Below are 21285 nucleotides of genomic sequence, written 5' to 3'. Positions count from 1 at the left end.
TAATTGAAGTGTGACAAACGTGCTTATATTAATGATTAAGAGGTATCTAAAGCAGTCCTATGCAAATAAAGTTGTATTTTGAACTTTTCCCTTACTGTAGTCTTCTCTGTAACTCAAAACCTTTGCTTATTTACACAAGTTCAATTTTACCAAAGTACAACATGACTCCTTTCTATTGACTGGAGACCTATGCCCTGAGACAAAAAGAATGTCTTTGAAGAACAGACAGGACAACATGCATTGGAATATTTTTATGTAAAAAAGTTTTATGTAATGTAATAATGTACAAGAGAGGTTACTTCCTCTTACACACTGACTGATACTTAAACTGGAGAACCAAGTCTGTCATGATTGTCTTGTTCTTCAGAAAGCAATCTTATTTTTTCCTTCAGTTTTTCAATTTCTTCCTCTTGCTGTCTCACCCTCTGCTGTAGATTACAAATAACCTGAAAGTGAAAGTCAGTTTACTTCATTTATATACAGACACAGATAAAGCCTTGTTAATAAAGCTGTGTGTATATTAGAGTGCAAACACCATTTGTTCTTCGGCACCACAGTTACTCCAGGTATCTGATGTTACAACATAATCCACAAACAAAAAAGTACAGCAAGGAAACTGAAAATCATAAAAAAAATCCTGCAAAGCTGACAAAAAGCTTCAAAAGCTTTTATGACAATGTGGAAAAAAAAAAAAAAAAAAAAAACAAGAAAACCCCACATCCTCAAGCTGTTTGTAAATCAAGTGTCCAGTCTTTCTTACTGTTATCTATATTTAATGGCCATTTACCTCCTTTAAGAGAATGGAGACAGTAATATAGTTGCCCAAATATAGTGATCAGAAAAATAAACTCTCTCAAGCACATAATCTTAAGTTATTAAAAAAAAAAAGGGCATAATAGAGACAGGGAAACTAAGGGGAGCAGTTCAAAGCAGTTTTCCTTATCCCATAAGAGGTGAGGTTATTGGCATAACTTACATGTTCTGTAGTATGAAACAGTTCACTTTCACGAAGTTGAGCAGCAGTTGGCCTTTGTGAAGATATCTTACTGGTTAGGAGTTTAACATACTTGGCTTGAACAGGCCATTTTTTGTAGAAAGTATTAGGAATGTGGTCATTCCTTAAATGCATGAGAACTTCTGTTCTTTCCATTTCTGTTCCAAATGGTTGGAAGAGTTCTAGCAGGATAACACCCATACTGTACATGTCTGACTGGAAAAGGGGTGAAGGAAAAGTTATGGGATAACTGATACTTTAAATTTATTTTAGATTTCTTTTTCTCCTAAACATATAATGATACAGACAATGATAAAGCTACTCAAATTCAAATCTCCATAGTTTCCTCAAGATGATCTTAGAAACGTAATTTTTGCATTAGTAGCAAACTAGAAGGCAAAGTTGAAATCCACATTTCGGAAAAAAAACATTAGAAGTAACAGCAGAAGGAATATTTACCAACTGTGATGTATTTACTTACTGAAAGACTTATGTTTTATTTCTATAATCTATCTTAAGTTTGCCTTATAGAAACAAGTAATTGTTACATTTCAGTTTTACTTTCAGTCTTTCTCTGTAGAGGAATAGTGCTATTAAACTTAAGCAGGTAATTTCTGAAAAATTACATTTGAAGTTCCACAGATAAACATGGCATGTTACTCTAGGCTATATCTGAATATCAGTGCCTAATCAGATAATATTTAATAGCATTTAAATGTGTTTATAGGAAAAAAAAAATCCCTACCTGGAAATCATAGTGAGATCCCTGCAATTGTTCTGGTGAGGCATAGAGGCAAGTACCCACTCCTGAAGTATGTGTCAGTCCTTTAAAAAGTCAGTTTAGAGTTACTCGTGTTCCCATTTTACTTATGAAATAAATATTAATGTTTTTAATATCATAAAAACTTAAACACTGAAACCTACTAAACTTTTTTTCTCGTACCATTTATTCTTTTTGTCTTAAGCCACTGGTCTGTATCATCCCAGAGGTGTTCTTTGCAGGCTAATCCAAAATCTCCTATTTTGACATGACGATCTGATCCATATAGAAAGATATTTCTTGGCTACAAAAAGAGATAGTATAAAACTTAAATATAAGGGATTACAAAATTTTATTCATCTGTTTCAAAAATCTATACCATCCAGTGTTTCAGAGGTAGAAGGCAATCATTAATTATTTTACATTTTCATTAGTGAGATAAAAACAAATTCATAGACAATATCAAATTCTACGTTAGCAACACCATTTGGGCAGAAAGACCACGTATGGAGGAGCTAGGAAAAGGAAGAAAAGCAAAACAGGTGCAATATAACAGTTAGTGGAAAGATAAACAAAGTACCTTTTTTTCTCCTCAGCAGGAAGTGGAAATTTGCAGAACAGTAATGTCAGGAGAGACATAATGCAAGAGAGGACAGTAAATTAGACCAACTGATATAGCAGGAGGAAGGACTAAATAGTATTTGTGGCCTAGGCATAATGTAAAACAAAACATACTTTTCTATAGCATGAGCACAGCCACAGCATGTTCCTTGGTTCTGGGAAACTTGTTATGAAAAAAGCCCAAAGTGATGAGAGCACTGACTGAGGAAAAACTGAAATAGTTTTATCTCTGTATTTTGGCTGTATGACCACCCAGACGAGAAATGTTAGCCTTATGTATCTAGGAAAAAGAAATACTTGCTAGGTAGAAGAAAAAGTAATATGAAATTACTATTTTTACTTAGTCTGTATATCACAAAGTTGCCGAACTTTACATCTGGATGAGAAGTGAAAGCTGTATTTCTTAGTACAATTTTTCCACTAAATACAAATTAGCACTAGCAATAAAACAAAGGGAACATAAGCCTTTTTTCCATTCTTAAGCTTTTGCTGGTTTTATAGTATTTTTTAAATGTTGCACTGAATAATGAAGTAACTTCAAAGCTATTCTAGAACCTGACACCCTACAACATCACAAAGAGTGACCCTGTTCAAGTGGCAGATTCCAAATCTGTTACTTCTGATTCTGTATTTTCATTACAAAAACGACAACTCCCTTGCCTATGGGTAACATAACCAAGGGAGCCCGTAGACATGCCACTCCCTTCATTTGCCCTCTGTTTTCCTATGGCCAGAGGAACAAGTCACACCTTGAACGGCTATATGAAGCCATAATGGAAGATGACAGCAGCACTGTTAAAGCTCTCCTAGCTGATTATCCTGTCAATGAACCCCTGAGTGCTTGGAAGGACCCTTACATCATAGATCTGCTCTCCTTCCAGGTAACCATTTGATCAAGATTATCATTTATGTGATTAAGAATACTTTTAGATTAAGACATTTACTACATTTATTTAAAATGAAAAAATCATTAAGAATCATTAAGTGGTTGCGATTTCTAAAAATGAGGGCCTGAAATCAGACTCCTAAATCTTAGTAAAACATAAAAGAAGTCACTGAGCTTGTCAGCACAAAGAAATATCACTTTGTGGAAAATCCAACATGGATCTCCAACAGAGCAGTACAGAAGCCTTAAACATTTCATACTTCTTTGAAGAAGTCGTGGACAATCCATTTACTTGGATTTCAAAAAGACACTTGACAAGATCCTCACGAAGCTCCTCAGTAAACTCAAATGCAGTGAGATAAAAGGGAAGGTTCCCACATGGATAAGTAACTGGTTTAAAGACACAAAAGAAAGGATAGGAATAAATGGTCAGCTTTCACAGTGAAGAGTATCATCAACTGATTGCGGTATGGATCTGTGCTGGGAACCATGCTGATCTTCATATTTATAAATGATTTAGAAAAAGGAGGGTGAACAGTGAGATGACAAAGTTTGCTGACAATACTATATTATAGCAATAAAGATGAGGTCTGAACGCAAAGAATTGTAGAAGGATCCTGCAGCATTTAGAAGCAGGCAGTTTAATGACAAAATAAATCATTGGAAATAAACATGAAAATGTAGATGATCCATGAAGGGAAAAACAATCCCAATTTTAAATGTATAACAACTGTCTCTGAATTGACTGTTATTGCTCAATAGTGGTGGACAGTTCTAAAAATGTCAACTTAACATGCAATACTGGTCCAAAAAGCATACTGAATGTTAGCAATCATTAGGGGGGAAAAGAAATAAAGCAGAAAACATCATTATGATACTACAGGAATTCATACACTGCCATCTTCAATACTGCGTGCAGTTCTGAGCCTCCTATCTCAAAAAGGATATGAGAGACCTGGAAAAAGGTACAGAGATGGGTGACATGAACGCTCCAAATTTGGAAGGGCTTCTATTCAAGGAATCAGTAAATATAAATCATGAGACAAACTGTTAGGTTTGATAAAGATTTAATAAATCATACATGGAATGGAAAAGGTGAGCAGGGAACACTATTCACTGTCTCTTCCAAAAAATGAAATAGGTGACATCAAATTATTGCTGGCAACTCAAAACTAGTTCGCTATGCATCCTTACTCACTGCATAGTTAAACTGTGGAGATATTGCCACAGGATGGCTTCTTAAAGTTCACGCGAGTTTAAAAAACGACAAATTCTAGAAATATCCATAAACGGCTATTAATGAGATGCTACATGTAGTTCAAGAAGTCTATTAGCCACAAATGGCTGAAGGGTGGCAAAATATTTTGGATCACTACCTGCTCCTCATGCTGTTACATGGTTCCTGAGACATTCGCTATTGGCCCCCATCAGAGACAGAATATTGCACCAGATCCTTACTCCAACTTGATTTCCAGTACAATTTGTGGAAGACACCACATAGCTACATTTTATCAATCTTCCTTAATCCCACGCTGAATGAGGAAATTAGGAGCCTTTGCCTTAAAATGGCAACTATAAAAATGGCTGCAAAAATCACCTTCAAAATCAAGCACAAAATAGAAAAAAGTACATCAGAAGTATAACAACCAATACCCATAACTTGTTTCATTTTGTGCAGGATCATGCTAGCTCTCCAATTCACTTAGCTGCTAAGTACAGAAGAGAAAGAAGTTTGCAAAGTTTGCTAGAATCAGGTGCTGATCCAAAAATAAGGTAGGGCCCACGAAGACACTTATGCTGCATTCTATCAAGAATATACACACATGCATACTACCATTCAAAATCAATGTAACAGGTTCATTTGATTATTAAGACTATTTTCCTCAAACTATAATATACCCAAGTTAATATGGTGGAATCACCTCTATTCATCATTGAATGTGAAGTTTAATTTTGTTTTATTCAATTAATATAAACAGAAACCACCATCAGAAACAGTATCTGTTAATACAGTCACGTAACACTAATCATTATTGAATACATTTCTTACGCTGCAAACTGCCTTGTTACAATAATTAAAAAATATATAAATTCCTAAGCTGAAAATACAGTAAAAAGGGCAAGAATTAGTCCTAGCACTTGCTAAACTTTGCTGATTTGCAACACAAATTTGGCTACAGATTCAGCCCATTACACACTATAATCCATTCATCTAGACCCCCGAGTGCGGCAAGATTAAGTCACAGCTACGACGGACCTTCTGCCTGCCTCATGTAGTTCTTCCGCTCCTTCTGTGACCTTCGCTCACCTGGAGCTGAACTATGAAGTCTTATTTTTCACGCTATAAAACTGGGAAATAGAGGTCTGAAGGCGAACAACTTATGCACTCCTGCACAGAGGCGCTTTGGTTAGCAAAAATAATTTAATGACCTAGCTTTGGATAGGTCATGGCAACTCATAAAATTTGTTCTAACAACTGAACTTTTGGGATCTGTTACTATGTTATACCCTGCCAGTTCAGAAGGCTTAACCTAAGTCATCTTTAGCCTTTAAAATATTCCCCTGAAACACTTACTACATATAAGACACTTTGTTTACCTAATAAAAAGAAATTAACTTAAAACAATGCTTTGTGTTACAGAAATAACAGAGGCTACACAGCACTTCATCTTCTCCTACTAAATTTGCCTAGGACTTACACAGTTGGGACATCCATCTCTGGCAAACTCCAGAGAAATCAACCAACTTTACAACATAACACAGAAGAGCGTCTCTGTACCTTGCACAAGGTAAAACATCATATAAATCCTGAAATGAGTAATCACAAAAATGACAGTCTTCTACATTTAGGCCGACAGTCTGAAGGCTTTCAAGCTATATCCATTCTTATTGAGCATGGTGCCAACGTAGATGACACGGACAAGTTTGGCAGGACAGCTCTTCACATAGCTGCAGAGTCACTAGATGAACAGGTAACAGCAACTCTAATCGCCTATGGAGCAAACATTAATTTTGCCAATCCAAATTGTGGAAGAACTGCCCTTCATCTTGCAGTGTGCACAGCATCATTTAAAGCAAGCAGAATTTTAGGTATCAACACAGATTGCATCCATTTATTATTAAATAATGGAGCCAAAGTAAATATCCAAGATCATGAAGGACGAACAGCTATTCATGACGCTTGCTCAGGTGGCAGAAAGGAAATAGTTGATCTTCTATTAGAGTATAAAGCAGATGTGAACAGTTTAACAAGAGATGGACAATCTCCGCTCTTTTCATTTCTTCAGCACAGATCGAATTTAAAATATACGGCACTACTGAACAAGTTGCTAGGACTCTCATATCCATTGAGGTTAAGAGATAATCAAGGACATCTACCCCCTGGACTTCTGTTCTCAGAATTTCAAATACTGAAAGACTTTCTTATAACTTTATCAAAGAAACTACTGTCTCTGCAGGACATCTGCATCTTCACTGTTAGAAGAATATATGGTGAAAAGAACAAGTACCGGCTCAAAAACAGACTTCCAGAAATTGTATGGAATTCTTTATACAACTACCAGGACTTCTCAAAACTTTGAAAAATAAGGCCATGATGACACTATAAACAGGAGAGCAAACTAAAAAAATGTTAACCCTGAAACAGCCTGTAAAAAAAATTAAAATTAATCCAAAATGCACACTAATATTGTGTGTTTTGAAGTAAATCCAAATTTTCACATGTGGAGTTTTAAAAATCAAGATGATTTTTTTACCCTAATTTCCTCATATAGCTATTATATCAGATGCAGAAAACCTTTGTAGAAAGTAGAGTAGGAAAACAGACATTGAATTCCTTGATATTTGAGTCTATCAGATGAATTAGGGAAAGAAAAAGCAACATATATTCTACTCATGCTTATCATTCAAGCCAGCTGTAAGTCAAAACTATTTATGATTAGAGTATTGAAAAAACTATACAGGATCACATGAAGGCATCCTATTCTTATCCATTCCAAATGTATTTTTCTAAGTTTGTGCTTCATTACTTTTAATAGGAATGAAACCAAACTTTTCACTCCTTCACTGAAAGACACCTACAATTTCAGTTTGTTAGAGAGATAGCAACCATTTGAAAGAGAGCAATTATTTGCAACTAAGGGGGGGGGGGGAAGATAATAACCACAATTTCAACGTATTTTCAAAAGCTAACTGATTTGCTGTTAGCAAATTTGAGGTGTATTCAGGGGGCTCTTTCTGATTATTTTTTCAATTACCTTAAAAAAAAAAAAATCTGTTCATCCCTGGTTAGGACCAAAAAAATGGCTTGACAAGGAGGAGACATTGCCAGAGTTTCATCAGAATTTGCATTTAATTCAATGTAATCGAATAATTTGTTTATAGTAAGGTAAATATAGTACTTGTGTAGAGGAGAGAGCATATTTTTTGTACATAATGTAGCTAAATTCTTAAGTGCACAGGTTATCTCAAACTTAACTATGATGTTGCTTTCATTCTCCCATAATTCAAGTTATCTTTGCTTTCTTTAACCTCAAGTGATAAATTGATGAACTTACTTTAATGTCTCGATGCATCACTCCCATGCTGTGGATATAGTATACTCCTTCTAACAACTCCTGAAAAATTTTCATGGTCCAGCTGACATCCACCAGATGGTACGGACCTTAAAACAATTTGAAAACTAAATGATTTCAGGTGATTTTGCTGAGTTACTTTATATGTTTATGGTGGTATGTCTTGCTGGATTCAGTTTATTTATGAACTGGAAGGAATTTTTAACAGAATGAGTATAGTTCAAAAACTGGAATTTCCCATGGTTCTCCTAAGAGAGTATTTTGAAACAGCAAAGAGTCACTAAGCTCAAAATTCAAAAGAGGACAGTTATGGGACATGAACACACACATGCCTGAAAGATTCCTTCAACCCTCTGTCAAGATAGTTATTTGATTACGACTTTAACAGCCACAGACTCTAAAATAACTATCCTCACTATCTGTATGTTTGACTCTCTTGAATCCTGCTAGGCACCAATGATAACTGACAGTAGCAGTTTCCATAAACTAATCACACCTTTTGCAAAATTGCACTATTTCTGTCCGATTCAGAGAGCCTGTGAATTTAATTAAAAATAAATAAATAAAACCTATTCCCATCATTCTCATGGGATCAGAATGGTATATAAAAACTAAAAGCAAGAAAACATCAGGTTATCTTCTGTCTTATAAAATAAATCAAAGAGTTTAAAAATCATGAAAAAAACATGACTAAATCTTTTGCACGCTGTGAAATGCTGATGGACTCTCCTTAGTACCATCTTTGTCTGAGCACAGTGTCAGAGATGACTGTCATCTGATTACTATTTGCTGTGCACATCTAGGTCTAGCTCCACCTCTCTCCTTTCTTATCAAAATAATCTCAATCTTTTCTACTGTTTCTCATTCAAAAATTTGTTTTCCATTTAATCTCTTTCTACTGTCTTTTCTTTAACTCTTTACTTCTATGTAAGTGTTGGATTGGAAGGGAAAATATAATTCCAGACAAAACCATATTAATTTGCATGATGTCATGCTTTCTGTATTAGTTTGCACCCTTCTTTTTTGAATCCTAATCCTTCTACTGTTGTGCTACCCTCTGAAATTTCCAAATCTTCTCTAGCTGTCCTAATTAAATTTACCTGGAAATTTACCATTTCATTGTTTTTACCATTTCCCAAATTATTATTTTAGTAAACTATACTACTTTTCACTCTAGACTCAGACCTATCACAGTCTGTTGCCATTTTGAAAACTCATCATTTACTCCTACTTGGTTTTCTGTTTCTTAACGTCTAATATAGTATTTTACATTTCCTCTCATAATGCCTATGGAAAGTATTTGAAAACGGCGTTTTGTAAGGTCAAACACCCTAGTAATTCCATCATTCCCTGACTGGGCGCATCATCTCTTAGTTTATGAAAACTAAAAAGACTAGGAGTACAGGAGAGATGAGTGGAAGCCATCAGATGGGGGAAAACGGTTAGCTGCCAAACCTCATTCCAGGACTGAATGGAACAACAGTTTCATCTTAATAATGATTAAATATTAAAGAAATATTTTTGTGTTACAGTTCACACCTTACAATCTGTTAAGTATATACATTTTTATACAAGCACCATAGAGAAAGGAATATATCTCTAATGCTTTAATAGACCTGTTCTTCCAGGTGTCAACAATTACTGAAGATGGCTTGGTACCTCAGGACATAAGAACTCCTCCAGCCACTCAAATTAAGTAAAAGTTAGATCCTTCAGACCAATGCGAATAAGCCTGGGTAGTGGTTCTGAGTCTTAGGAACAAACTTAAGGGTTTTTAAGGATGTTGTAGCCTCTCTGGAATGGGGAAAATATAAATGCATCCTCTAACAGATAAATTAGCCTGTGCTGAGCTCTATTTTGCAGCAACTAGACTACTACCAAAGCAAAATCTCAAATATCTAAATAGCTTACTAAGAAAAAGCAGATCTTCGCAATCAAAATTCTACTCCAAATAAGTAATATTGCCCAGGAACAGATCCCTTCAGGTAACACCGATGCCTCAGGGATATAGTCATTCTTTTTTGGAGAATTGTCTAAAATGCATGAACTTAAATCTTTTTTTACTAACACCTATTATATAAAGGTTCCATACTCTTCACTCTAGCAGCTATTTGATTAAGTGAAAGAAGAATATAATTATCAAGATCCATATTATAAACTGCTGCAGTAAAAATATAAAATCAGGTAAGTGGACTTCCAATTAGTGGAAAAAAAAAGTATTTGCTTTATATTGAATTAGTAAATTTTAAAAACAGTGATGAATCTTACTGGAAGTTTCCTCTCTTCTCTCACTGCATCTCTTATTGCGGTCAACAATCCAGTCCCACAGGGAGATTTCACACAGTTGCATTTGAATATAAAGCATCAAACGATACTCCGCCTAACAGAAAAATACTGGTCCATAATTTTGCCACTGTAATAAAAACAGTATTTCCTTACACATTTTCTTTAAAGCTAGTAAAAACAAAATTCAGTTTTTAAATTAAAAATCAGCTACCAAATGGACAGCAAATACAGTATTACTAATCTACTGCATTTAAGAAGCAGATGCAACACTGCTACCTTGTTTTAGCTTTCTGCTTTTTCCTCAAATTTTAACAACAGTTTATAAAGCTTATGGTAAAAGCTAACAAAACAGCCTGATAGGTACTTTAAGATTCAAATGAGAGCTGAAGACTACTTTTGTTTTTTTTTTCTAGACATACTGAACAGAGATGCATTTTGACTTAGAAGAATAAGGTAAATTAATATAAAATACTAAAAAATGTCAAACTCTTGACATGAATTTTATGATTTATTAGCATGAATATGTGACTTTGTTTACAATAATGTATTGGTTCATTTGATAATTGGACAACTCAAGCAAACGTCTGCGAAATCTGGGATTTCTGCAAGAGGGAACTCCAAATGACAGCAAAAGCTTGAAACACTCCAGAGCAGGCTATGCTATACAAAACAATTCAGTGGTGCAAATACCAACAAAGTCCTAGAAGCATAAGCAGAGTGGTGATTCCCTGGCCTGTTCCTGCTTCCCTCTCTTTCACAAGTAATACCAACCAATAAGTGTTTAATCTTACACTGTACAGGTACCACATTACACACCTAGATGCTTTGATAATATCTGGGTTAGCCATCATTACTGAATGTGGAAGATTTTCAAGTTTGATGATATTTTACGCAAGAGTAGTATTTTTTTTATTCATACAGGTGCTTTGAAAGGACCCAGGATGTCAAATACACAGAGACCGTTCTTGTATGCTGAATTTTAGCAGGTCCTCTGGTTAGCTTCCCTGTAATGGTAGTATCCACTTAAAGCAAGAATTTTCTGTATTTTTGGCTCTAATCCCAGTCATTTCATTTATAAAATTTATTATTATAAATCATTCCTATGTCTACCTGATTCTACTTTGCAAACATCATCAGATAAGACCCCAGTAAATATATTTAAAGAGAACTCCATTTACCTCAAACTCTCCACATAGAGCTACATCCGTCTGAGAGTTTTCTTCAATGCAGGACTTACTTCCAGTGCTACTGTCTTTATCCAGACTAGAACGAGGTCCATATGATGAATGATTTTTAAAATCACTTGATGTACTGTCAACATTACTTGTAGAGTCTTCTTGTAATTCTACAGATAATTCACATTTATTTGGTTTTGTATATACTTTATTATTGCTGTTAGTAAAATCACTCCTTACATTCATATTTTGCACTGATTCATTATCCAGATTTTTAAGACGGGTACTATCATGGGACTCCTTTTCCTGTGAGGCAAGGTCAGCAAAGATAATCGAACTATCACTTTGCACACTTTGAATGTGACAGTGATCACTGAAAAGAATAAAGTAAGGGAGAGAAATCAAAATATGTACAGTTTTATACCATCTATTGTGATATGGGATTGTCAAAACTTTTTTTTTTGATTGCAAAATGCATTCCAGAGAAAGAGTTGAGCTGCTACCCCATATAAAACTTTATGATCACATAATCAGCAGTGTAGGCTCCAGCCTTTCTAATACCTTCCCCCAGCACAAATATCTGACGTCTGACACAGACAGCTCATAGATACGTACATGCCTAGGTCACCGTATTCACTGGGCAGAAGTAAGATGCATCTCCTTTTTCTTCCAGTTAGTAACACTGTAATACTGCCCGTTGGACTCAATCTCCTTATGGAAAGAGCTAATCTACATTTTTCTGAAAAACAAACCTCCCCCCCCTTTCTAATAAGAAACTTCATCTAATAAAACCCCAGAGTTATTAGCAAATGATGGTGAATAGCACAAAACTTTTGAAATAAGCTTGAAGCCCAGTACTACGGTCAGGCACCCAGAAATCCAAAGATCTAAACAAGGTAGAAGTATCAGACAACATTCTTCAGCTTGTGCAACCAAAAGGGAAAACAATGGCAAGGATAATTAACACTTATGTGGTTATAATTTGGAAGTAAATAGCACTTCTGTAAATACATGCTGAATTCTGTAATCTTTTAACGTTATTTAAAAACAAACCGTATGCTGAGGCCAAATAAACACTATCATTGAGGTTTATAATACTTACTTGCCACTCTCTTGTTCCAAAGACAATGACTGCAAGTTCATTATTGCTTTATCTATTGGATGAAAAGATAAACATGGTATTTTATAAAACAAAGCACGCATACATCTACCACAAATTAACATTTAAGCTATACTATCTTACTGAACTTACAACTTCACTATCTGCAAATATCTTTCTCTTTTTTTGCTGTTGCAAAAGGCATTCCTCATTTTACTAAGCAACAACCCTGCCTAATTCATTTTTCCCATCTTTTTCATGAAATAAGAAGAAAATAAATGTTGTTAAGAGATCACTGAAAGGACTGTCCTGGGCTCTTTTATACATTTATCCAGATTTCACTTTTAAGAAGTTAGCCAGTTCAAAATCAGGGCTTATAATGTACATAAAGATACACAGAGTTAAAGAAGCAGCTACATAAGGCATGACCCTTGGCGTCACCCTGCCAGTGTTTTGGACATACCTGATATTTTGGAAATAATTTTCATTAAAATTGCATATTTATGTGAAAAAGACAGCAGTTTGGTTTGGCACACATGGGTTTTAGAAGCAAAGATGAAATAACCCATTTTGTAAGCTAAAGGAAACCATGAGTACCACAGGACCTACCCATGTATCTAGTTAGGTATCCATATTATCAGCATTAAATGCTTGTGAAATACTTCTAGAACTAAGAAGTTACATCCTTCAGCATTCTCAGTATCAGAGTAAAAGCCTTGGCTGTTTTACTATATTACCAACTTCCTATACATTTCCTTTTGTGCTCATAGCAGACTGGGGGAGTCAAGTTAATGACCTGGAAAGCAATGAAGTCATATACAGGATAAGCAAACCTCCCACTAAGAGAGGATAAAAGATTTAAATGCTAAAGACTTCCAGAAGAGAACAACAAAGAAAGGGACCAGCGGATTAGGATTAGAAAGGGACCAAAGGACAAAGTGTGGGAAGGACTGAGAAAAGAGAAACTGAAGAGAGAAAAGTCGGGCAGGAAAGAAGATACACAATGAAAATAAAGGTAGATGAATTCTGAACAGTTTCAGGCAGTAGCTGATATCCAAAAAGAGATTGCTCTACCACTGCAGAACTATGAAACTAAATTCATCAGTTTTTTTAAAACTCTCTTGTGGAAAACAGAGTAAGAGGGCATTCTATTTTTTTGCTGTTAAATTACTTCCAGGTTCTTTCAGTTTTTCTAAACTGCTTTCTAAAATGTTCCGAGACAGAAAAGAAGAGGAGCGTAGTGGGAGGTCTATCCTAGCTCTGTCACAGCTTTGAGATTTCAAAACATGTTAGCAAATTTGTGGATTTTTTTCCTCTACTATTCATTATACAGCACTTTCCCCCCATACATCTGAAGTAGTTTGTTTCCCCGGTATTCATTCTTCTCCTAGTCAACTCACTACTTCTCGCATTAAAAGTTTTTCATAGTATTCCGCTGAATTTCGCACAACTTTAAAATCCTCTTCAAATAACAGCAGAAGTGAAGCTAACACTTTCACACCTCCAAATTCATCATTACATAACAAGTAAGTTATAAAATTAGAGACTGATGTGCACAGAGGGACATCAGGACCTGGTGTTCATTTCTAGTTTGTTTTTTGTTTTTATGTTTTAAGGAGGAAAAAACAGTTATTTTATCAAAGAAGTTAATATTATCCCGCAAATTAATAGCACAGATATTATAAGCCAGATGCAAGAATTATACAATATGCTGTACTTCCCTTTTGGGCATACTGTTTGAACATGTTCCATCCAAGCAGTGTGATAGCCTACAATATTAGGGTGCTCCAGCCCAGCCAGCACTTTAACTTCTCGTAGTACCTAAAAAAAACAACCAAGAAGAAAGAATATTATTGTCCTTTATTCTGAGTGCTTGGTAAACCCAGGAGCTAACAAAACACAGTACGTTCCTAGAGAGAAAGAATAATCACTACAATAAAGGAGGAAATTTGGGAGATGTAAGACAAATTATGATTTTATAACTGAAGAGATGATCAAATTCAAGTTAATGATATGCTTCTTTTAATGGACTTAAATCTCTCTCAATTACTCTCTTCTACTAGATACAGTTAGGGTCAAATATTTAGAAACTCAGAATACACCTTATGAAAAACAGCTGATGCATCTAATATTTTGGGAAACATTAACTGCATTACTAAATCAGATTGGAATCAGTTACAGCACGCAGAGAGTTAGAGGTGATTGACAGGAAAAATAATACCTTCATGCAGTCTCTTCTTGTAGCCTTCTTAATGTTAATTCTTTTAATAGCATAGAACTGACCATCTAATTTGTTTCTGACCTGAACACAATTATAAAAGGACAAAATTAGAATTTAATGCATTTAAATTAATGTGTTATTAAATCCTTTAAAACCAACCATTTTCTAAAAATTAAATTCTACTCTCTCCTCAGGTAACCTTTCACCCATATCAGAGAAGGACTCTGGGATTAGACCCTAGCTGTCTAAAAGATGGACACTGTTTTTGCCATATTTCAGGAGTGTAAACATCTAATCCAATCTGCATGAAATACAAAAGTCTACACCTATTTTTCCATCAATGAAAAAAATGCTGTCCATATTGATTTCCAGCTCTAATTCATAGATTAGTCCAAATATTCTGACTAGCAATAGGTTGACAAATTCAACATCACACCCAAATGTTCTAAAACACCAGTAAACAACCCAAGTACATGCTTTATGACCCAAAATTGAGTAATCTTACATATTCTAATATTTTAGAGATATAAAACATATTCACTATAATAACATCGTTGATTAAAAAAAAAATTAGTTTCCTTCTTCTGAAAAAGTCCTAATAAACACCCACACACTCATCTAATACTAACGGGTCCTGGTAACTGCTTAACCAGGTTCTCAATAAATCTGTGAGACAACAACTGCCATTTACATATGGCACTTACCACATGGGGAACTTTAAGTTGGCCCTATAGTATAAGTATTTAGTACAATTCGTCATTAGGTTGGTCAGTTTACATTCAAATTAATGCTGCTTTCTTTTTAACAAGCCACAACCAGAATGTGGGAGCGTGGGGACTAACCAGTTTCTGTCACTGTTTTAAATCAATATACCAGAATATTTCATATGAGAAGTAAGAGTTTTAATTCATTGTGTAAGGTTCAAATTACACAAAAGTAAAATATGCTCTATCTCCTGCTACTTATAAACGGAAAACAGAAACCATCACCAAGCATCTTTTGAAACAAAAATCCAACATCCCTTAGATGTACAGGTTTGCACCTGTTCCATTGGACAATGCATATTTTTATTTTTCTATTAGAAAAAAAACCAGTCAAATCAATAATCCTAAATTTAAAGAAAAACTAGCTACTAACAAATCAGTTATAAATGGAGGATAAAGAATACCTTGTATACTTTACCATATCCTCCTTTTCCTAGCCTTGCAATCTCATCAAATTCATTCAAGTATCGTGAAGTCTGTGATTCAAAGAGAACTTCTTTTCCCCTAATCAAAAAAGGTAGGCTACATTAAGTCAAATAACAATTTGTAAGTAAGGTACTTTATAAGCTACAGGTATAGACAACCTAGAAATATTATTTATATTATGAAAAGAAGAAAAATATTTTGATAGTGCTATAGTGAATAGTGAAAACCAGCAGACTCAGCAACAGCATGCACATGGACAGTTACTGTGAGAGTAATTTTATGTGCTACAAATCCATGCCCTGAGTTAACCTAAAGGTTAAAATGACTTCTTTATGTTTATGCCTGACAATTTTCCTGTATGGTCCCACTAACTATGAGATTTGTATTGAAGAAGAAGTTTTCCCCACATCATAATGACAGATTTCAGAGAAATTTTCACTTTTGTGATATGTTTCATAGACAAAATATGAAATGCAGTCTTAATTAAATTCAGAATAGGTAGAATTGATTATTTATGGAGCACAGAACTTCAGAGAGAGAGTTAACTTTAATACCTACTAAACACTTCAAATACATACCCAATTGCATGAGAATCTCCATTATCAAGCTCCTATGAAACAACAAAATCCAACGTAAAAACATGTCACGCAGAGTAATAGGCTTACCATGCCGTAACTATGAACATTAGCGTGAACAGCTTAATCAAAACAATCAAAACAGAAACTACAACTATGTTCTTAGAAGAAAATGAGGTTACAGATTCACTCTGCACAGAGCTCCACCAAATTAAAGTACTATTATCCCACCAGCAATCTGTTAACATCTCTCTACTGGAGAGATTATTGCCCTTTAGAGTTCTGTTGGTGAACAGATATGAGAGCACTAAAATGTGCTGAAGACAAAATTAACTAGCTTAGCTCAAACAGCTGATGAGCTAACTGGTCTGATTCAGCCTGAAGCACATTATACAGTGCACAAATTATGCCCTTCACTAAATTAAATATGAGGGCGTTGACATAATCAAATGGAACAGTTAGAGTTGGAAAAGGATGCATGTCCATTGTCTTAAAATCTGGTGCAATACTTAAAACATTTTGCCTGTTCTTTAAAATGTATAAATACGTATTTTAATTTAATAAGGAATAAAATACTGCTGGCTTCGAAAGCTTTGGTTTGCACCTTTTGATCCAGAGCCTTCCCTCACACTGGCCCCAACAGTCAAGTTAGAATTGAAGTACCATTTGGTACAATTATGGAAACACCCAATCCAATATTAAAAGAATCCCAAAGCAAAAGCTGCTTTGGACACACTGATGTGTTAATTCCTTAACACAAAACTTGCCAAAGAAATTTAAAGCTTACCCCATTAAGTATTTGTCGATTAGCTGCTTTCATTAGTTCAGTAATGGCTCTATTATGCTGCAATCTTACAGTACTAAATTCATCACAGAAAGCAAAAGGAGAGAGCAACCCTGTTCTCGTGAAAGCCTGACGAAGTACTGTACAAAGGAATAAAAAAAGGTCACTTTAAAGAAAGTCTGCCACTAAGACCATGCAAACAAGTGTTCTTTTTAAATGAGAAAACTTTATTTGATAGCATGTCTGGAAAACTGCACACTCAGTCACTTCTACTCCAATGCCTTTTCCCACACTCCTTGCAATCAAAACTAATTAAATCCAAACTAGAGCTACTCTTGTGGGAATCTCCTTTACTTTTGCATAATACAGTTTTTGCTACCCCCTTCATCATCCAGACTGTTTCTCCTCTTCTTCCTTACCTCGGCAGATAAATTATACAAATATCCACCCATTCACTTACTTGTTTCCCTTGGACTAATTTTGCTCATTCAAAAGAGAAATTCAAAGCACGCTCACAATTACGAGGACACATGCTTCTAGCAAAAAGCAGCAGTGTCTTTTTTTTTGCTAATTCACATATGAACTCACACATTTGTGCACATACTTGCCATAAAGAACAAAGTCAGCTTTTTTATCCCCCTCAAAGCAGCACATCATTCTCAGCTTGAAGAAAACAAAGCTATGGCAAATAGAAAAATAACAAATACTGAAGATGGGTGAAATTGTGAAGATGCTACAAAAGCATACTTAAAAGTTTTTAGGTGTTCTAAGGTCTTAAAACAGACTTACTTGTAAGGATTGTTGCAGATGTTTCTTTAGTACCAGTATTTCAAAACCAGCCTATTACTTTATAACACACACAAAATTTACTGAAAACAAACCTATAAGAAACCAGTGGTTTTGCTATACAAGACTTATGAACACAATTATGTACACCGGAAGAGTGGGGAAAAAAAACACACCAACATATATATGCTAGTCAAAACTGCAAAACCAATATGGCTACATCAATATATATATATTTTTTTTATTAACGTGGTTTATTCTGCTCGGGAAACTGATTGAAGCTATGCCAATGGAGAAACGACATCTTCTACAGAAGTAAACTGGGCAGCCAAGCAGCTGCACAGCGCAGAAGGTGCCTGGGGTGGACCTGGCCCCATTGCTGTGTGGAGCGTCAGGGTGAACATGTCTTGGCCAAGGCCCTAGAGAGGGACAGTGTCATGAAGCATCCAAGGACCCGCCAATCACTTGTAAGGTAAAATCCTATTGGCTAAATAAAACAAAAAACCCCAATGTTAAGATGCTACAAGCCTTCTCATTGGCTGAGTTGTTATAAGACTACGCAGCAGGTAAGTCCTTGGTCACGCTGTGGCAGAGGTGGCAATGGAGCAGCAGCTCTTGCTCTCCCGCTCTCTACCAGGGTGCTTGTGATCACACTCACAAAAGCAAATTCGGTCTAGGCTAGCCTGCTGGTTAATTTAGTTCATTTCTTTTAAAATTTTATTTCCAATTTTTTTCCCCTCCCCAATTCCTTTTTTCACCCTCCCTCCTTCCTCCCCAATTCTTTTATTATTACTATTTTACTTTGGACATTTAATGTAGAGATACAGGGTATCAGTATAGGTCATTCTATACCTTTACAGAGTACCTAGATATAGGATGTCAGTATAGGCCAAGTTTACTCAATTTATAGGGTTAAAAATCAAGATTTCTTTTTCTAATTATTATTTATTTAAATATCGTAATGTAAGTAAGTATAGGGATATCTGTATAGTGTTTCTATATGGCAAAAATCTAGTGTCCCCCACAATTCAAAATTTTTTCTGCTCCCTTCTAATTCCTTTTTACTTGATTTGATTATTTTACATTTTGACATAGAGTGGATAGATATAGAATACCAGTACAGGACAGTCTATAACTTTATAAAATTAAAAATTGATTTTTTTCCACAAATATTACTTATTTAACATATCAAAGCAGGCAAGTGTTAGGATATCACTATAGTGTTTCTATAGGGTAAATATCCAGTGCCCCTTCCTCCAATCCATTCTTTTAATTTTTTTTTTCCTTGATCTATGATAAAGTAGATAAGTGTCAGTATATCAGTATAGGTCAACACTACCTCTCTAGAGCAAACTCTGATTTACAGGGTAAAAATCCAACTCCTCCAATCCAATTTTTCCTTTTTAACATTTTACTTCTCTTGACCTATCATGAAGTAGACAGGTATAAGGATAGGGATACAGGTTGTCTTATACCTTTACAGGGGTAGGCCAACTTAGGCCTTTATAGGGTGACTTACACTTATATTATTATTTATACACTTTATTATCACTTACAAAGATATAGTAAGACTGAAGGCAGAACATCTACATCAGACTAACTCATGAGGGAAGAGACAACAGTTGTCTGTACTGCTCTTACTGGATACTATACAGGGCTTCACTTGTACAAATAACACATTAGATTCGCTTTTAGTTTCTAGAATTATGTATACCAAGAAAGAAAAAAAAAAGATAATTTCCCAAATGCATTAAGTATGTACTTAATCAAACAAAATACCTAAAATAAGTCACATACCCCAAAGACAGATTTCCAAAGAAATACCTCACACCTAAGAAAGCAGGCTTACAGCGTTATGTCAAAAGATTTTACTAGGAAATAAAGGACTTTCAAAAGTATCTACTCTGATATCCACAGAACATACTTTTGAAAGATGTACTGAAAACTATGCTACAGCTATTTCCTGAAAAACGCTTCTGTCAGATTCCTCTCTCTCACCTGTGTTTTTCGGTCAGATTTAACATATCCACCGAGCGCAGTCTTTTACTCAAATTAACCTTTTACCCTCCTCGTGACGCATCTGCCACGATTCAGCCGGAGCAGAGCTGCCTGCGCCTCGCGCCTACACCAGCCCTGGCTCACTACTCCGCAAAGGAGCGCCGGCCCCCGCTGCCGGCCAGGCGGGTGGAGGGCTCCCACCCTCCCCTCGGGCTCCCTCTCGTCCCCAGGGCATGAAGCGGTTTTCCGCCACCGCGGGGCAGGCGGCTCGGGGACACGGCGCGGCTCGAGGCGGAGGAAAGCGCCGCTCTTACTCACTGCGGAAGAGGCAGCGGGAGCGCACGGGGCTGTGCGTGTACATGTGGCAGAGGTGCTCCAGCAGCGACGCCAGCAGCAGCTGGTTCTGCAGCGTGGAGGTGAAGGTCACGAAGCGCTGCGAGCCGTTGGCCACGCGCAGCTCCGCGGGCACGTCCGACTCTGCGGAGGGGAGGCCGAGCGCCGCTCAGCGCGGGATCGCGGCGCCCTTCCGCCCCCCGCGCGACCGCGGCACCACGCGAGCAGCTGAGGAACGACGAGCTTCAGACGTTAACCAGCGCCCAGTTATGGCTGGTTTATATAAGTGCGTGTGAGAAGACACGAGGGGAGAGGCCAGGACTACCGGGGCGGGGGGGCAGTTACCTCAGGGAGCGCCGCGGGGCGGGGCGGCGCGCGCGGCCTGACCCACTCTTGCATCACCCCGCCCCGCGGCCGCCGCTTCCTCAGGGCGCGGGCGGATTTACCCCCCCCAGGGAGCCGCCCGCTCCCCCCCTTCCCGCCGGGCTCCCGCGGCGCCGGCGGGCCCCGCTCACCGTCAAAGCGCGGCTCCGGGCCCTCCTCGGGGAACTCGATGGCGGGCGGCGCCCCCGCGGCGCGGCCCCCGCCCCGCCGCATGGCCGGCGCTGGGCGGCCGGCGCGGGGCTGCCGCTCTCGCCCGCGGCCGGCGCGGCTGCCCGCCTCCCGGGGGGCGGGCCCGGGGGCCGAGCCAGCGCGTTGCGGCCGCTCCTCGAGCGCGGAGCAATAAAGCGTTACCGGGGGGGTGGCGGGGGCGAACGGGCGCCCGCGGGCAGAGGCGGCGGGCGGGCGGGAAGGGCTCCGGGCCGGCGAGGGCTTGTGGTTGGGCGTCGCGGCGGGAGGCAGCGGCATCGCCCCGCGCCGCGGGGCTGGCAGACCCTTACCTCCGCCGGGCCTGCGGCTCCCGCACCCCCGGCAAGCGGCGCCGGGCCCCCGCGGCTGCCGCTCCCCCAAGCCCGGCGGCCGCCCCCTCGGCCCCGGCTGCCCCCAGGGCGGTGGCGGCGCG

The 21285-nt window shown here is 37.6% G+C and overlaps 2 protein-coding genes across 5 annotated transcripts; one reads left to right on the top strand and one right to left on the bottom strand.

Annotated features, from left to right (window-relative positions):
• Window positions 1-238: 238 nt before the first annotated feature.
• EIF2AK1 (eukaryotic translation initiation factor 2 alpha kinase 1) lies at window positions 239-20898 on the bottom strand. Of its 4 annotated transcripts, none has more exons than XM_067306624.1 (15): window positions 20798-20898; window positions 20268-20426; window positions 17169-17305; window positions 16385-16416; window positions 15785-15884; window positions 14617-14697; window positions 14119-14216; window positions 12399-12452; window positions 11300-11669; window positions 10104-10215; window positions 7818-7924; window positions 1938-2058; window positions 1740-1819; window positions 977-1210; window positions 239-446 (listed from the first exon to the last, which is right to left on the bottom strand). In XM_067306624.1, the coding sequence occupies exons 1-15, from the start codon at window positions 20877-20879 to the stop codon at window positions 324-326; spliced, it is 1890 nt and encodes a 629-aa protein (XP_067162725.1). In that variant the 5' UTR covers window positions 20880-20898; the 3' UTR covers window positions 239-323. The 4 variants fall into 4 exon arrangements, with proteins under 4 accessions (XP_067162725.1, XP_067162726.1, XP_067162727.1 ...); XM_067306625.1 differs by lacking the exons at window positions 20268-20426; window positions 20798-20898 and adding exons at window positions 17774-17844; window positions 17955-18408; XM_067306626.1 differs by lacking the exons at window positions 20268-20426; window positions 20798-20898 and adding an exon at window positions 17770-17844.
• ANKRD61 (ankyrin repeat domain 61) lies at window positions 2075-6842 on the top strand. Its single transcript, XM_067306532.1, has 3 exons — window positions 2075-3265; window positions 4826-5034; window positions 5891-6842. The coding sequence occupies exons 1-3, from the start codon at window positions 3038-3040 to the stop codon at window positions 6840-6842; spliced, it is 1389 nt and encodes a 462-aa protein (XP_067162633.1). The 5' UTR covers window positions 2075-3037.
• Window positions 20899-21285: the final 387 nt, after the last annotated feature.

The sequence above is a fragment of the Apteryx mantelli genome, chromosome 16 (assembly GCF_036417845.1).
Source record: "Apteryx mantelli isolate bAptMan1 chromosome 16, bAptMan1.hap1, whole genome shotgun sequence".
Lineage (NCBI taxonomy): Eukaryota > Metazoa > Chordata > Aves > Apterygiformes > Apterygidae > Apteryx > Apteryx mantelli.
The sequence above is the reverse complement of the archived record's forward strand: the minus strand, read 5'-3'. Positions and strand labels throughout refer to the sequence as shown.

Excerpts from the sequence above, each read along its gene's own strand:
- EIF2AK1 (XM_067306624.1), bottom strand. The coding sequence starts at position 20,879 with ATGCGGCGGGGCGGGGGCCGCGCCGCGGGGGCGCCGCCCGCCATCGAG. Across the intron at positions 16,417-17,168 it reads ATCGACAAATACTTAATGGG|GAGCTTGATAATGGAGATTC; the intron begins GTAAGCTTTAAA and ends GTTGTTTCATAG. Across the intron at positions 12,453-14,118 it reads GTTCAAACAGTATGCCCAAA|AGATAAAGCAATAATGAACT; the intron begins AGGGAAGTACAG and ends TTTTCATCCAAT.
- ANKRD61 (XM_067306532.1), top strand. The coding sequence starts at position 3,038 with ATGGGTAACATAACCAAGGGAGCCCGTAGACATGCCACTCCCTTCATT. Across the intron at positions 3,266-4,825 it reads TCTCCTTCCAGGTAACCATT|AATGGCAACTATAAAAATGG; the intron begins TGATCAAGATTA and ends CCTTTGCCTTAA. Across the intron at positions 5,035-5,890 it reads GGTGCTGATCCAAAAATAAG|TTTGTGTTACAGAAATAACA; the intron begins GTAGGGCCCACG and ends TTAAAACAATGC.